General features: G+C 36.3%; 1 protein-coding gene and 1 non-coding gene across 10 annotated transcripts in view; one reads left to right on the top strand and one right to left on the bottom strand.

Annotated features, from left to right (window-relative positions):
• The window catches only part of LOC135197863 (solute carrier family 41 member 1-like), a 212099-nt gene extending 204782 nt beyond the window's left edge, over positions 1-7317 (top strand). For all 9 annotated transcript variants that reach the window (XM_064225046.1, XM_064225047.1, XM_064225042.1 and 6 more), the window contains 6 exons: positions 174-318; positions 595-741; positions 2071-2218; positions 2581-2789; positions 3212-3360; positions 4397-7317. In XM_064225046.1, coding sequence (XP_064081116.1) covers positions 174-318; positions 595-741; positions 2071-2218; positions 2581-2789; positions 3212-3360; positions 4397-4582 — 984 coding nt within the window. In that variant the 3' untranslated portion in view covers positions 4583-7317. The remainder of the gene's footprint in view (positions 1-173; positions 319-594; positions 742-2070; positions 2219-2580; positions 2790-3211; positions 3361-4396) is intronic.
• Positions 7318-11880: 4563 nt separating this feature from the next.
• Positions 11881-11985, bottom strand: LOC135198209 (U6 spliceosomal RNA). Its single transcript, XR_010310751.1, has one exon. It is a non-coding gene; the product is annotated as a U6 spliceosomal RNA (small nuclear RNA).
• Between the last annotated feature and the right edge of the window lie 5180 nt (positions 11986-17165).

Genomic DNA, 17165 nt, shown 5'->3' with positions numbered 1-17165 from the left:
TGTTTTAAGTTACATGATTCAAGTGCTCAAATTTGTAATTTATATATTCATGACGTTTTTGTTAAATTTGTGGGGTTATATTTTTATCCTTAGTCATAGTACCCTGTTACAGAAAGAAAGAAAAATTGTTTCTTGCTTTTCCAGTTAATAAATAGTTCTTAATATATTTTCAGTGCCAAGCTATAGTGGTTGGATTTTTAGCATCAGTAGCAGCTGTTGTGATGGGCTGGATTCCAGAAGGTGCATTTGATATAATTCATGCACTACTGCTGTGTGCATCAGCCCTCGTGACAGCATCTTTTGCGTCCTTCATTTTAGGTTAGTGGACCTGAGCTTTCAACAGTTTTCTCTTACCTCTATTGTTTGGGGCTTGGCATAACTAGTGCTAATGTTAACAGTCAAAAGTCGTAATGTGAAGGTGTAATGTACTTAGTCTTTTCTTCTATATACCTTCCCAATAGGATATTTAAGTACTAACTGCTCCCTGTACTGCATTGTAACGTGAAAGGTCTTACATAATTGTTTTTTTTTCTGTAAATCTTGCAGCAGATCAGAATATTCTGTCATTTTCATATACTTTACTGTTGTTTTCAGGTGTTATTATGGTTGGAGTTATTCTGCTTTCAAGAAAGTGCAGTATTAACCCCGATAATGTTGCAACACCTATTGCTGCTTCATTAGGAGATCTTACCACACTGGGCTTGCTTGCCTGGATTGCATCATTACTATATGAGGCCAAAGGTACGTTAGTTGTGAATTATATATGATTCTGACACGGCTTGTAGTTACCATAAGATAAAATTTATGCAGATGTCCTAGTATGAAAAAACACTCGTACTTTTCATGAAATAATAGACTCGTACTTTTCATGAAATAATTGAGAAGCTAATTATGTCTTCTCATGTTGCCATCTGAGCTCGTTTCCCCAAGGGTGTTTATTTTGATTTAAAAAAGTAAATTATTGTCTTTTCAGTTACCAATTAGACTTGGATTGAGCTTTTAATTATATAATTCTAGAAGTAGCAGATATACAAAACTATCACCTTTAAATGTCAGATGTTTCATTTAGGTTACAGTGAGACTTGTTTTGTAATTAAGGTAAATAATAATGCTTGATCAGTACTGGTTGTTTTACAAAGCTGTAATATGCACTGTATGTATATTAGAAGCAACTTAGTGGTTGCATCATGGTGATAGGAAGGTCGACCTAATGGCGTCATTGAGGTTTTTAGGCATTGTAGACTGTACAAGTGGGCCCTTGAAAGGAAAAATATGTTTTAGATACATACTTGCATGGTTCTTATGTCAGTGTTTATGGTGTGAAGTATATCATGAATGTGGGCCTTACATCATATACATTCAAGTACAGATGTTGACTTTTTTGCCAAAACTAAATTACTGTATTCAAATTTATCTCAATTGTGTAAATTGAACGAATCCTTATTGGGTCAACAAGACCTTTTTTTTTTCTTTTCTTTTCTTTTTTAAATTACATTAGTAACGAGATTTCATTAGCTATATCGAATCAAAGATGTTTGCATAGAATTTTAGGGGTTAAAGAAGGAAAACAGCATTGAGTTTTTTTTTATAATAATAATTTAGAGTTCATTCTTTCTCTGAATTATACAAGCGGTGCTCATTTCATCTTGTTTTGAATAAACCAATTACACAATAAATAGTTTAATTTATAATAAATACTTGATTGTTCAAGTTCCTCGTTGGACAAGTGGTTTACGTACTCGCTTACTGATTCAGTAGTCCCAAGTTCGATTCCCCATTCTGTCAACATGGAATCAGAGGAACTTATTTCTAGTCGATTAGAAATTCATTTCTTGATATAATGGGGTTTGGATCCCACAATAAGCTATTAAGTAACTAATTGGTTCCTACCCACATCAAAATATCTAATGCTTCAGGCCATCCCTAGGAGAGCCGTTAATCTCCTCAGTGGTCTGGTTAAACTAAGATATACTTAACTAGAGACACTTTGAAAGGAAACATGCAATAATGTATGTTTGCATCATCTGACAAGAGTATTATCGTTTTTTTTTTTTTTCTTTTCTTTTACAGACAATGATCATTGGCTTTCACCCCTGGTGGTGGTTGGCTATATCATGTCTCTTCCCTTGTGGATTTGGCTGGCTTCAAGAAATAAGCACACAAAGGAAGTCCTGTATTCTGGATGGACTCCTGTTATTTGTGCTATGATGATTTCCAGGTACAGTATTGTGATTTAAGTATTTGCATGCCATTGGAATTATAACTAAATTATCTTCATACTTTTAAAGTTTATATCATATGGAACCAAAGTGTAATGGATATTATCTACTCATGCTAAAATACCATATATTGTCCCATAAAAGGTTTAGTCAGCAGTCCTTTTCTACAGTAGAAATCTAAACGATAAAATAGTAAAAGTCAGTTGAAACATTTTTTTACTATCAAGAAGATAATTACATTTATATTTATTAATTGTCAACGGTAGATTTTTGTGTTCACAGTTCCCAACTATGTACATAAGTTGAATAATGATATAAACCTTTAGTTGCACTTTCATAAAATTAATGTTTTTTTTTTCAGCCTTGGTGGTCTCATCTTAGATTTTGCAGTCTCTAGCTACAAGGGCATAGCAGTATTCCAACCAGTTATTAATGGAGTGGGAGGAAATTTAGTGGCAGTCCAGGCTTCTCGTATATCAACAGCCTTGCACAGTGCAGCTCCACTAGGGAAGCTGCCCAAATATGTAGCAAGTTTCTGCATCAACCCATGCTCAGCATTCTGTGCTAGAGGTAATATGCATAAAACATGACCACTGCATTTAAAGTTTTACTAAGAACATGGAAATTTTTTTGTTTCATGCTGGTAAAAATTTTAATTGCAAATAAATTGAGATTCCTCATGCATAGTTGTTATTTATAACAATGTAGTTCAAAGTACCACTTGCAAAATAATTAATCCAATTTCGTAGCAAAAAAAGAAAAAAAAAACCTTTTTTGTATACAGAGAAAAATTAACACAGATGTTGCCTTTGCAAAATAAGTGAAAAGCTAAGATTTTAATCTTAAGATATGTATGGTAGTTTAAAATATTTATTCACACATTATAGTCAAGACCTTGAAAGATTTATAGCATCATGTACTTTTAATACTGTGTGTAAGTTTACCATTTCTTGATAGTTTGCTACTATTCATACAAATTTTTATTGTTACAGCTGGCCATCCTCGTACTGCCAGGGTACTTCTGTTACTGGTTGTTCCTGGACATCTGGTCTTTATGTATACAATTTCATATTTGAAGGCTGGACATACTTCTCTCACTCCAATCTTCGTTGTTACTTACCTTCTAGCTGCATTCCTTCAGGTAATTTTTGTAGAAAACATTTGTATGTACATTGATGAATCATTAATTTTCTTATACAAAGTACAGATCCTTACATTTTTGCTAGAATTAATATGCAATGAAAAGACTAGGATGATAGAGAGTTACCCCACAAAAATAGGTGAAGCCATTCCCCCGTTATTCAGTACTAATAGCTAAGCAATTTTGCTTCTGGCTTGAGTGATGCACGAAGTTCTTTACTGTTCCCGTGTACATTATGTATCATACATTTGCATTAATAGCATGTGTTCTTTCTTTTCACCAGTATACAAATGCTCCCTTAGTTACAATAGGGTTAGATTTTTAAAAAAACTATCGCTAAGCAAAAGTATCATAGATAGAAAATAACCCTTATATTGCTGAGGCATTTTAATTAAGAAGTTTATATTTGTATTGAAATGAAGGTAAAGGCATGAAACTCATATTGGATTATAATGGAAATATTGAAACTTAATCATTCCTAGAAAAAATTTATTTTTTAAAAGCAGTTAAAAAAAAAAAAAAAAAAAAAAAGCGTAAATGAAAAAAATGCGAACACTTTCAAGTATTTATTCCATTATTTTACATTGAGCAGATTGCAAACAATTTGCAGCAGAACTTATTCTGTAATATTTACAGTAAATAACTTGAAAAGGTAATATTAATTAAAATATGGTATGCATTCACATGTAGTGTTAGAACATACATGATTGCATAACAAGACGAATAGGGTTAATTTCATAACCTGTGATGAACATGCTTATTGCACCCTAGGATGGCACTATTAAAAATTGCACTTGAAGAAATGAAAAAAATTAATGTAGATTCTTTACCATTCTTAAATTGGAATTGTGATAATTTGGGATAAATGCTATGCTAGTCTACATCCTTTGGTTGAGAAATCACAAGTGCAATACAGGATTGTTCAGTTCTCTATTAGGTAAGTTTTTTATAGGAATACATTATTCTCAATATTTTTTTTTATAGAATTTAAATTTATTGCAGTGATTAATATCTTTTGTTTTTAATTCCTCAACAGGTATCAATTCTACTGTACGTAGCTCATATCATGGTCCACTGGATGTGGAAAGCTTCCATTGATCCAGATAACTCTGCCATTCCATACCTTACTGCTTTAGGTGATCTTCTGGGCACAGGGCTCCTGGCCATGGCGTTCCACTTACTCTATGTTGTTGGTGATAGAGATGCTGACGTAGGTGACTAATTGGTGAAATTCGTAAATAATTTCCCTTTTCAAACATAGATATGAAAAATTATGTTGAATGTGGTAATTTTACCTTTTAAGAGCATACTTAAAAGGAAAAAATTTCTACCCAAGGATCAAATTATACAATTGGATCCTTTAAAACTGAAACTTACTATCATTAATTTTTATAATTTTCAGAGTGAATTGAAGGGTGCTAGTCTCATGTAACATGTTATTGAGAATTTTGTCTGTATGATTTGGTTGTATGTTTTGGTTGTGTAGTACAATTATTTCGTATCCTTTACAAAGGTAATAAGACCTGATGAAATTTGGTCTTCAATATCAGTGATTCTCTTATTTATGTTTCAAGAGTTGTTTACTTCGCTCTATTTTTACCCAGAACTATATACGTATATATTTTTTCTATTTTAACAAATGTGTTCCTATCCTTTAGATCATAACAGGAAACTCATCCATATTTACATTAGTCTTATTATTGTACTTCAATTATGCAATATACAACATGGATCTCTCTGTAAATTCCTGCCATATATATTATTTGGTTGAATTTCCCTATTGTATCCTAATAGTATCTGAAAATGATGAAAATTTTTTCAATCCAAAAATTATTTTTAAAGATTGTTTAACTAATGATCAGTTGAACATTGGTTTCAATTAATTTAAAAACACTCTTTGTCAAAACATTCAATTAACTGTTGTACCTAATTTTGTCTGGTGTGTTGCCATGGATGATTCCAGAATAGCACCGTACAAGTTTCTGTAAGGTTTAAGTATGGAATATGGCTACATTACTGGAAACTTGTAGTACTCTCTGGTTTAAATCCTTTTATTTAATGATTTGGTTGTATTTTATTGTTTGAAAAAAAAAATAATTTTTATTACACTGATAATGTACTTAGTTGCATTTTTAAGCATTTGTTTATGATGGTTCATAATCATTTCATCCCATACAAAAAGGTAAATCCAGTACCATTATAAGTGACTTGGGTTCTAGGATACCTGTGATACTGTTGATGCTACATTATAATGTTCACTGTTAACTGGATTCAGATAAATGTTATGTCAAGCTTAGTGAGATATGTGGAAAATAGTATACATTATTGAAATGCAATATTCGCTGCAACTTAACTTTTACATTGTGGCTGCTCCATGTTTACGTATTATTATCCCTCCTCATATATTTCATTGTTAGTTCATCAGCCACTGTACTTTTTGGACAGTTACACAGTGAAATTTGGGATACCAGTCTTCAAATGATGTGTCCTGAATACTTATACTAAAGCAAAAGCAGAATATTGTAGACGAGTCGGTTGTTTTTCTTTCTACTCGTCTTCATTAGCCCCTTTTTTTAACCAGCCTTGATTTCAAGATTCCTTTGATTGAATCATCCTATTGTAAAAATTGCCTTATTAATCTTTGTGATTTCAAGTATGACAAAGAAGATATGTGATGGTAATAGTTTATAATGGATGTCAAATTATTGTGATAAACTCAAGATGCTCAAGGATAAAAAGTAGGAAATGGTGCAGCAAAGCAGACTATTTTGACAGTGAAAATAGCTGTACTTATTTGTCGTTGCAGTAGTAATTATAAAATAAAATGGGATGCAGCAACAATGAAAGGGTTATGTTTGCATTAGAGATATGTTTATCATACTTGTATCTGTTAGATAACTGCCCCAGTTTTTTTTTTTTTTTTTTTTTTTTCTCCAGTTTGCTCCAAGAAAATTGTGTAAAAGTAAAATCTACAAAATTATTTGACTTTCACGGCTATCATGTTTTGGTACTTTTTAAGAGAGGAGGGGTTTAAAATTGTAATTTTGTCTCATTGGATAGTATTGGATTTACTTTGAATATTTCCTGGCAGTTTTCAAGTTGGTTTTAGTGTGCTAATCATATCTGTCTCAGTTCAGTATTACTTAAGAGAAACACTATTTGGGACTCAAAATCCCATTTAAAAGATCTGGTATAATTATTTCTTTTCAATTGTGAATATTCAATATTTCAAGAATTTTTTTTTAGCCAAGATGTTTATCTAAGAAGAATTAAAATTCCATGCAAAAGATCTGGTATAATATTTTCTTTGAAATTAACTTGAATATTCATTGTTATAAAAAAATTTTCCATCCAAGATGATTTCATAAGAGAAATTTCAGGGTATTCATTGAATTCAAAATGGAATTCTAAAATGTGCACATGTTGAGAATTGTAGAATGCAAATACTGGCTACAGTAATGAAAGAATTTAAAAATATACTGTAATCCTAAATCTATATGCAACTAACTATCTCCACTAACATTTATGTTTTGAGAGTAACAATGGTGTGTATGGTTATTTAAAGGGTGTGAAAAGTTAGGAAAATTATTCCAGCATAAGAATCTTCAAATAAATCCAACTTTTGTAGTTGGAGCAGATTATATACAGTACATGGAAGGTTTTTTATAGACATTTTTTCTTGGTACAGAAGTTATATATATAAATATATTTTTATTATAGACATTTACTTTATCTGGAAATTCCCAAAGCATAATAACAAAATCGTAACTCAGGATAAAGACTGACGAATCTGCGTTGAATTCAATATGATGAAAAGTGCCTTATTAACAGTACTTTACTTCCTATACTTGCTAGCAGTAACAAAGGATAGCGTATGTACTAAAGTAGGTCACTGTTTTATGGGGATCTTTTTGTTAGTACTGTAAATTGTCAATGAAATAAAGTTATGCACATACATATATGCATGTTATTTACCCTAGTACTAAAAATATCTGAATTTAATTAAGTTCTTTCCAGAAGAAAGAGCTCAATGGAAAAAAATAATTATTGCAAAGTAAACTTTACTTCTCTGGATGTAAAAAACAGTGCCTTTTATGCAGTAGTAATCCTCAGCACAAGCTGTAAATAGTTTTGAAACTCAGTAACAAGGCACTTTCTGCCTGACAGCAGGGACTCCACTGAGTTGAAGCTTCAGGTGGGGTTACAGTAAAGGGCTTCAAATGACAATGTATTTTATAATTTGTTCCTACACGAATTCAAACCATTATCTTTTATATAGAAGACTCACTCCTGGGGGAGGGGAGGCAAAAGAGATGAATTTCCATATGAAAATGCCAAGTTCCTGGTCATGATAGTGAGGAGGATGCCCATGACTTTTTTAATGATGCGAGACTGATAAGCCCTTGTCCTAGAATGAGATGTCTGGATTCTCACTTTAGAAAATCATAGGGGAAAGTGTGTTGCCCTAGGGATGGAGTACAAAAGTTTGAAGATCTCCTTAGATACAGAATGGGTGTTCCAAATATGGGCCATAGAAGTTTTGCAACGAGGGATAGAGACTGTAACCTCAGCTTTAAAAATGGCCCACTAGTCTGGCAGGCACTGCTAGATGAAAAAACATCTGCAATAAAGTTTATACATCTAAGAGAAAAAACCTTGTATTGACAAGCTTCTTAAAGCTTCGAAGGTTCCTTGAGGTGGCAAATAGGATCATAGCCAGTCTCCCCATGGACTCCATAAATCCCGTTAGACAAGGGGCTGCAAGAACCCGGTGGGAAGAACCTGCTTTCAGTTCATCTGCAAGAACTTTAAATGACTTGAACTGAAAACGATCTGTTCGCAATAGAGGTTCTCTTGCTGGGAGAGAAAATGAGAGAGCAAGCGAGCCTTTCTTCTCTATGTAGTATATACGTATGCTAGGACTCGAATCTAGTCTAGAGAGAACTACTGCAGTCCAGGTGTAAACTAAGGTCAAGAAGCACTGAAGCCCCAGAAAGAAATACTTACAGCTCTCTAACATATGTAAGAGGGTTCCATCATCCAGGGAGAATGACCCGGAAACTTCCCAGTTCCCCCATGGGCCCCTCAATCAAGATCCAAGGTGTAAAGCAGAAGACTTAAGTCTGGGCTCAGAGGATGAAGGGAGTTCCCTTCTTTATCTATGTATGTACAGTCATGCAACGAAGAATTGGCATAGTTTCTTAATTCATTGTTCGTTATGGAAATATTGCCATATGCAGGTGCCAGATTATTTACTTAACAATAAATAATACTTCCTTTCAAAGGTGCAATAGTTGAAATAAATTACATTAGAATTGAGTAAACTTATTCAACGTATTAAAGATAATTATTTTGCAAAGTAGGGAAAATACAGTATATACCGATGGGCCCAAGAATTTTAATTTTATTCTCAACTCTAGCTTCATGACAGCATAAGCATTTTGAAGTTGGCTTTGCTGCCGCTCGAGTCTTGACCCAACATATCATACTGCACTGGGGTGTCATTTCATCTCCTACAGCCGATAAATAATACATTGAGGCGTTAATATTCCTTAATAACTGTGTTTAATTCAACTAATTTTATCCTTTGATCAATAAAATAATTTGCATGACACATTTAATGGGCCTAAATTTGACTTACGATTTTCACACATGATTAGCCTTTATCCTAAGTCTATTTTCAGCAGTGTACTCTCTCAGACATGTAATGTGGATGAATATTTAAAATGACAATTTTTATATTAATCTGCTTTATTTGATTATTCCTATTATTCTTGTTTTATTGGCCATGTTCTGCTTTTTTCTTATCCTTTTCATTATTGCTTAATGTACTCAGACCTAGCTATTCAAAGTCAAAAAGCAGTCATAAAAAAATCAAAGGAATATAATTCAGTCTTTTACTTTTCATCAAAATCCTTGCATACATCCTGTTTCATCCGGACACGGAAAGCTGTGGGAGTCAAAATTGATGAATACATTAAGAGAGGCTTACTTTCATTAAAGCTTTCTTGGGCTGATCTTTCTGTAGCTATTCATTTCTTCTAAATGGAAATTAATTAAAATTAGTTTCAGATGTATGGCTAGACCTACTACCATAAGCATATTATAAGTAGCTGAGAGGATAAGAAGTATGAAAGGTGACATTCTCGTGTAAGTCTATTTCATATACTTTTTTTTTTTTTTTTTTTTTAAGAAAAACCTACTGCTTTAATCAGCTACAATAATCATAGAGTGTACCACAAGTGCATGCAAATATTTTGGGTTATAAAAGATAAAGTAACTTAGCAGAAAATCTTTTATAAACATGTATTTTAAGGCTTCCGTTTTCAGTGCAGGGAATTTTAGAATTACCATTAGCGATGCTCTCACATGGTGGAGTTCGTAGTGAGAAGTCGGATCAAGTCGCCTGAGATGTGGAATAGAGCGGAGGTGGCGTATAGGAGTGATGGAGGGATTAGGCCGATGTTAATAAAGTAGTACGGTATATCCCAATAAAATGTATTCTTTAGGTTTTGAAGAAAAAAAATGCATGCATCATTGAATCTGTTTCCCTCCCTATCCAAGGTATTCTCTGACCACCGATAAAAAACAAAACACAAAAAGAGTAAGCCTAACTGAATCTCTCATCCAACAAAGGTAAGTTTCCTTATTCATTAGACACCTATCAAAGATTTCAAGTGTATTTTTTAAAATCTCTTTCTCTCTATCTAAAGTATTCATCAGACACCAGTCATAGGCGTAGAGCTAGTCAGGATTCCTGGTTCAGCAATATCTTGATGAGGCGCTAGAATTCAAAATTCACAAATGAATGTTGCTCAGCAACATTTACACTACTGTATTGTCTTGCTCTCTTGTGGTGTTTCGAGGAGTTCCACCTCTAGGCCCATGTTCTAAACTCTGCTGTTCTCTAAACAATATGATTCATGTACTATGTATGATTATATTTGGTATATGAAGCTTTCTTGATATCTCTCCAACAGGAACTTGCACCAAATGCAGTGCAATAATTGTCCCTCGCTCAGCGAGGGATGTTTCTTAGACCGATAAATGACTCATTGACATTAGATTCCCGTGCACATAACGACATCAAAAGCAATAGAGGTCGCATGGTTCAATGGTTCACACTGTTAGGTTATAATTTTTTCTTTTTTTTAAATTTGATAGCATAGCATTTTGTTTCCAATGTTTTCTTTAAAATTTAACAAATGGAATCATTCAACTACCTTCAACCTAATATTGAAATGATAAGGTAAGGACTATATTTATGCAATACTACAGTGATAGGTGTCGCCTATCTATTTGGTAATGAATATCAATGGTTGTGATATGACATTTTTTATCACTTCGTTTCGTTAACCTCAATTTTGCTATATGGAAAATAGTTTTACACAATAACATAACATTATGTTCTAATGATATCAGTGACTGTTTTTAACGTCATTACATAAGATTTCTTCTATCTTTGAAAAGAAAAATAGATTAATAAAGCATGAATCGTGCATCAGGCAGGTGAATGAAAAATTACGAAACTCTGCCACCAATTGTTTGAGCGTGTTGTACAGCCAACATTGCAGGCCCAATTTCATCCGAGGCTATGGGAAAGAACGGTGTCCGACTGTGTTTCTGTTCCAGTTATAATCAAAATACTTTGGTTGACAGTCATTCTAAGTAAAGACTGATGTCAAGTCCAGACAGAGGTCAAATGAAGAGGATCGAGGACTCGCATGAAGACCTATATGTAGTGCTGCAGAGAGGTCGAAGCACAGGCCCCCAAACTGAGAAAACCTGCCTCAGAAGATGGGCCTTCTGGTTCATCTTCATTTTGCAGACAACCGAGGAATCTGCAAAACATCATCCAGCCTTGTAGACATCCGTGCAGACCAGCTGCCAACTCTGCATACTTTTGATAGCCGTGTAGACACTTGGATATCCCGAAGACTCGATGACACCTTGTACAGACCAAAGACCGAAACTATGTATGTAGTGGAAAATATAATTACAGGAGAGCATATACAAAAACTTGAAAGGGTCCATAAGAGCCATAAAATTCTGTAGTACGGCATAGTCATCTGCATGGCAGCCACAATCCTCTAAACATAGAAAAACAATAGCTCATGAGCAGAGTGGACCATTCCAAAACCAATCTAGCTGTCCTTGTCCGCACTGGGCGACAATCCGAGGTGATCACTCTCGCAAAGTTCTAGGGAGTCTCCATCTTCTTAGCTATAGTGTCTGATTCCAATCAAGACAATGCAGGAACTAGACAAAATCTTCCACAAGGAGGAAAGTTCTGTCGAAGTACTAGAGGGAGGAACGCCAAAGACAAATGCCTTTCTCTCGTCCCAACAAAAGCCACACCTCAAAAAGTCCTTGTCCAAAGGACAGGGGTGTGATACTAAAGACTGTGGTGCCAATTACTTGAAAGATGAAGCCAGCCTTCCATTGGGAACTGGTGCCCAAGAAAAAAACAACAGTGTTCTAGGGAAAAAGCAGGCATCAAGGGTTAAAAAGTGCTGATCGAGAATTGTAGATGGCTTCACAATTTGTATATCATCCTTTTGCAGTGGCCATGCTAATCTTCTCTGTATCATTCCAATTCAGAATAGGTACTGCCAAAGCAAGTAATTCAGACACTGGGTGCTCAGACACTGGATGCTTGGAGGGGGCCAGAGTGCCCCATGGACCACAGGACAAGCACTTGGTGCCATATAGAGGTGTCAGCCTAGCAGGTTGGAGCCTGGTGTTCGGGAAGATCTTGTCGAGAGATACTCACACTACATTATAACATTACACCTTCATCAAAACATCTTTGGAAGGCTTTCCAACACTACATCTCCATTAAGATGCCTTTCCAGTGGCTGTCAGTCGATACCTGGATCACAGGCTCGACAGAGAGGCCACTATCTGGGGGTAAACCCCATCAAACTACCTTGGACTGCCAGTATGTCTCCTCCCAGCTTTAGGGGAATATGACAAGGATTTTAGGATATCCAACGAGCCAGATACCCAACTCCTTCACAACACTTCCATGAAGGTTCCTTTTCAATGGCTGCCTGTCAATACCAGGGAATATACAACAGCTTCGACTGAGGGGGCAATTACCCAGGGTAATTTCCACCAGCGTCCCTTGGATATTTAGTATGACTTCTCCCAGGTTTAAGGGAGTTTGGTAGTGACTTTAGTTTACAAGAACCAACGGACCAGATAATCACCTCCTCCACTGCACAACATTTCACTTTGCAAGGTTAATTTTCTGTTAACCCAGACACAATAATGGCTATGGCATGGGAAGGAAGCAAGGGAGCCAGGCCCAGAAGCAAATAGATAAAAAATATATTGTTAATACATATAGTAGGAGAGAAAAATGGTATGTCAGCTCTGTGCATGCCTGGCTATCTGCTACAGAAGCTGCCCACATGCACTCTAGGGCACTCAGGTGCTTATGGGTGCCTTTTGGCTGCCCAGAGCACAAGCTGGCAGCAGATGGTACATGGCACCAGAGGGGAGCAGCTCTGTGCATGCCTGGCTATCTGCTACAGTTGCCGCCCATATGCGCTCTAGAGCACTCAGGTGCTTATGGGTGCCTTTTGGCTGCCCAGAGCACAAGTTGGTAGCAGATGGTACATGGTGCCAGTGGGGTGCAGCTCTGTGCATGCCTGGCTGTCTGCTACAGATGCCAACCGTGGGCGCTCAGGCACCTTTTGGCTGCTCAGATGACACTAGCGCCATCGAGAGCTCTAGCATGAGCTGCTGTCATCAGGCTGAAGTGGGAGCCAGTGGCATTTCTGAGTGCTGAAGTGTGGAATGTTCACGTTCTGCACATCAACATAGATGCCTGTTGTCCATGTACAGGAGACACGAAGCTTCTCAGAAACATTCCAGCTTAGTGCGTAAATGTATTCTGAAGCGAGTACTATTTACTACACATGATGTACACTCGACCAGAAAACTGAAGATACAGTTTTCATTAGCTTTCGTTCATCCAATTTCCCATTTGTTTTTACTGAAAAGATATATCGCTAAATTTAGTCTAGAATATGAAAATATACTGCAAATTATATTATATAAGTTAAAACAGCAAAACAAAACCGTTCAGATACTTAAAAGCACGATACATGTCCGAAGTAATTGGAATTTCTCAGATGGATTCGTTCATAGAGATCTGGTAGATAGAATGTGAATTTCTGATTTTAGTACTATGTATCACGACGACAATATTTACTCGTTTTGCTTCATGAACGGGGAAATATTGCATCATCGTAAGTGGTGAATGCTATTGTTTTAGTTTATACAAATTTATGTTATGTATTCCAAAGCGTTTAAAGTTAGCTGACGTCAATGGCAGTCAATGTTGCGACAGCTAAGGTAGGTTGAGCAAATCTAGTTGGATCCTCAAGAGCGTTTTCTATGATGTGAGGAGCAACCCTAGAACATCAAGCGGGAAAGCGCAAGTCACTGGATACTGGCTAACGTAATGGATTTCACACTTTTATTACTTTGACGTTGACATGGATCGAATGCTAGTTGCTGTTTACAAAGCTACAGTCTTTAAACATAAATCTTAATCAAGGTTAAAGTAGCAAGTCAGCTCAAAGATTTTCTGGCTATATGCTCCCATTACGAAGCAGTTCGTAGTAGCCTACAGCCCTACACGACTGCATTTCTTTGCCGCAAGGCTGAAAGATCTCCCAACACATCAGCATTTTTTACACGATATAAAACTTTAATTGTGGTATTTGTGGTAATAAATATTCTTACTTAACATAGTTTTTTTCGTGAATGATTTGTGGATGAAACCCGATTTTCAAAAGTAAAGACTATACCAAGAGAGCAAGAATGACCGCAGCCTGTGTCTAAAATTGTCCACATCTTTTAACAATCTATGAATGCTACGGCAACTGTCGAATGTAGTCAAGATTAGGGTATGAATTTCTTAGAGAGTTAACTTGAATATTATGATCCTTCTAATTTTATCTAGCATAGTACGTGCAGCACGATCTTGGCAGTCATATCATATCGCGCAAGCATAGGCCTATCGATAGAGATACTTAATTCATTAGATTTTCTTCTGCCTTTCCCCGTCACAAGTACTATAATTCTCTCTCTCTCTCTCTCTCTCTCTCTCTCTCTCTCCTCTCTCTCTCTCTCCACTTCTAAAACATACTTTAAAAATATATATATATATTACCACTCAATCTCCCAAAGAAAATATGATGAAATTAAGTAGTTATAAATAGGCCTAAGCTTTCACGTGAGTAGATTTTGCCTCTCTCTCTCTCTCTCTCTCTCTCTCTCTCTCTCTCTCTCTCTCTCTCTCTCTCTCTCTCTCTCTCTCTCCACTTTTGAAACATTTGAAAAAATATTATCACTAAATCTCTCAAAGTAAATATAATGAATTAAGTATCTCTATCGATACGCCTATGCTTGCGCACGCTCTCTCTATCGTCATAATATTTCATTCTTTACTGTATTGTTCCTCACAATTTCCACAAGTCATTGTTTAGGATCCGTCTTTAATTACGTATGAATTTTACGTCAGTTTAGTGTCAAACATTACTTATAAATAATGTTTCACAGTAGGTTTTAAAAAAGGTTCATCAATATTCTACCCTGAATTGACGTTACCAAACCAACATTAACGAATAATATAGAGCCTGTTTCTACATTCAAGTATAAATGATTATGGTGTAAAGTTGATGGAACTCTAGAAAGCAACAAACGCTATGATTCTGAAGCTCCGCCCACTTTCAAGAGTTGCCAGGCGTAGCATTATTAAACAATATATGTCCGAAGATTTAAAAAAACTGTATCTTAACTTTCCTTGCTGAGTGTACCACTGAAGCAAATAATGAGACCAAATCTCGGCCAATGATAATGTCTTATTCCATTAAGCACCCTTCTCTCCTTACTACTTTCTGCCCTTACACTTTTCAATTCTGCAAAAGAAAGTGTGAGGGTAAGGTAAAATTACTTACTGATGGATAGCAAGTTGATTAGGTTTGGTAAACAAACATAAATATGATATTGTCATGTTACAATAAAGTTTTATACATACTTACCTGACAGATATATACTTAGCTATAGACTCCGTCGTCTCCGACAGAATTTCAAATTTCGCGGCACACGCTACCGGTAGGTCAGGTGATCTACCGCCCTGCCCTGGGTGGCAGGACTAGGAACCATTCCCGTTTTCTAATCAGAATTCTTCTCTTCCACCTGTCTCCTGCGGGGAGGCTGGGTGGGCCATTAATCGTATATATCTGTCAGGTAAGTATGTATAAAACTTTATTGTAACATGACAATATCATTTTTATACATTCAACTTCCCTGCCAGATATATACTTAGCTGATTAGCACCCATTGGTGGTGGGTAAGAGACAGCTAACTACTGAAATAGACAGGTAAACAACATATGTTGTAGGTATTAATAAACCTTGGTTCCTACCTTATTAGGCTGAAGACTTCGCGGCTACTGCCTTGGAGTCTGCTTAGCCTCAAGAGCCTCAGTGAGATATTGATCTATGGCTAAGAGTTCTTGTGGGTCTGCCAATGGGGTCTTATCCACTTACTCGGCAGAGCCTACAGGCCTTTGTCATTGGGTGCTATTCCACTAACATGACAATACACCTTGTTCAAGGAGCACAAAACCGATCCCGATCACCTGATCCTAACATCCATGTTAGTTCTAAGATTGTAAGGAGTTATCCCCGAACTCCTTACAAACAACCAAAAACTCGAAACATAAATACACTTTCATTACACAATATACAAAAAAAAATTTTGTACTCCCCTACTAGTCATACATACCCTTGATCCCCTACCAGCAATGACACTATGCTCCCGTGCGACATTAGTGAGCTTGCTAATAGAAAACCAAGCACATATCTGACAAGAGGGTTTATGCACGATAAAAACACAACATTAAGGATCAGTCTTTGCTCCAAGACCCAGTACTGTATCTGCTGATACAAAAGGACCTAGCGAGAAGCACTTCTCATAGGTCACTCTCACATCCTTCAGATAATGAGATGCAAACACTGAATTGCACCTCCAATATGTAGTCTCAATGATATTCTTTAGAGACATATTCTTTTGGAACGCCAAAGACGTTGCTACTGCCCTCACTTCATGTGTCTTGACCTTTAGAAGACCGAAGGATTCCTCCGAGCAGTTCTTGTGAGCGTCCGTAATAACGCTTCTCACAAAGAAAGCCAAGGCGTTCTTGGACATGAGTCTTTTGGGGTTCTTCACCGCACACCAAATACCTTGTGACAAGCTCCCATCTGTCTCTTCCTCTCTAAATAATATTTAAGAGCTCTCACTGGACAGAGAGACCTCTCTATCTCTCTGCCTACAAGGTTAGATAGGCCTTTTACCTCAAAACTTCTGGGCCACGGTTTTGACGGGTTTTCGTTCTTTGCCAGAAACATTGTCTGGAAAGAACAGATGGCAGCATCTCCTTTGTACCCCACCGTGGAATCCAGAGAGTGCAATTCGCTCGTCCTCTTGGCTGTAGCGAGAGCCACCAGGAACAAGCATTTCCTAGTGACGTCGCGGAAGGAAGCCAGATGTAAAGGCTCGAATTTATCCGATGAAAGGAATTTCAGGACCACGTCTAGATTCCAACTAGGTGTTCTAGGAGTAGCTGCCTTTGAAGTCTCAAAAGATCTAATTAGATCGTGTAGATCTTTGTTGCTTGCAATGTCTAGGCCTCGATTCCTAAATATGAAGACAGCATGCTTCTGTATCCCTTTATTGTTGAGACAGATAGGTGTGATTCCTCTCTCAGAAAGAGGAGGAAATCG

The sequence above is a fragment of the Macrobrachium nipponense genome, chromosome 21, assembly GCF_015104395.2.
Source record: "Macrobrachium nipponense isolate FS-2020 chromosome 21, ASM1510439v2, whole genome shotgun sequence".
NCBI lineage: Eukaryota > Metazoa > Arthropoda > Malacostraca > Decapoda > Palaemonidae > Macrobrachium > Macrobrachium nipponense.
This window is presented reverse-complemented; position numbering and strand designations above follow the sequence as displayed.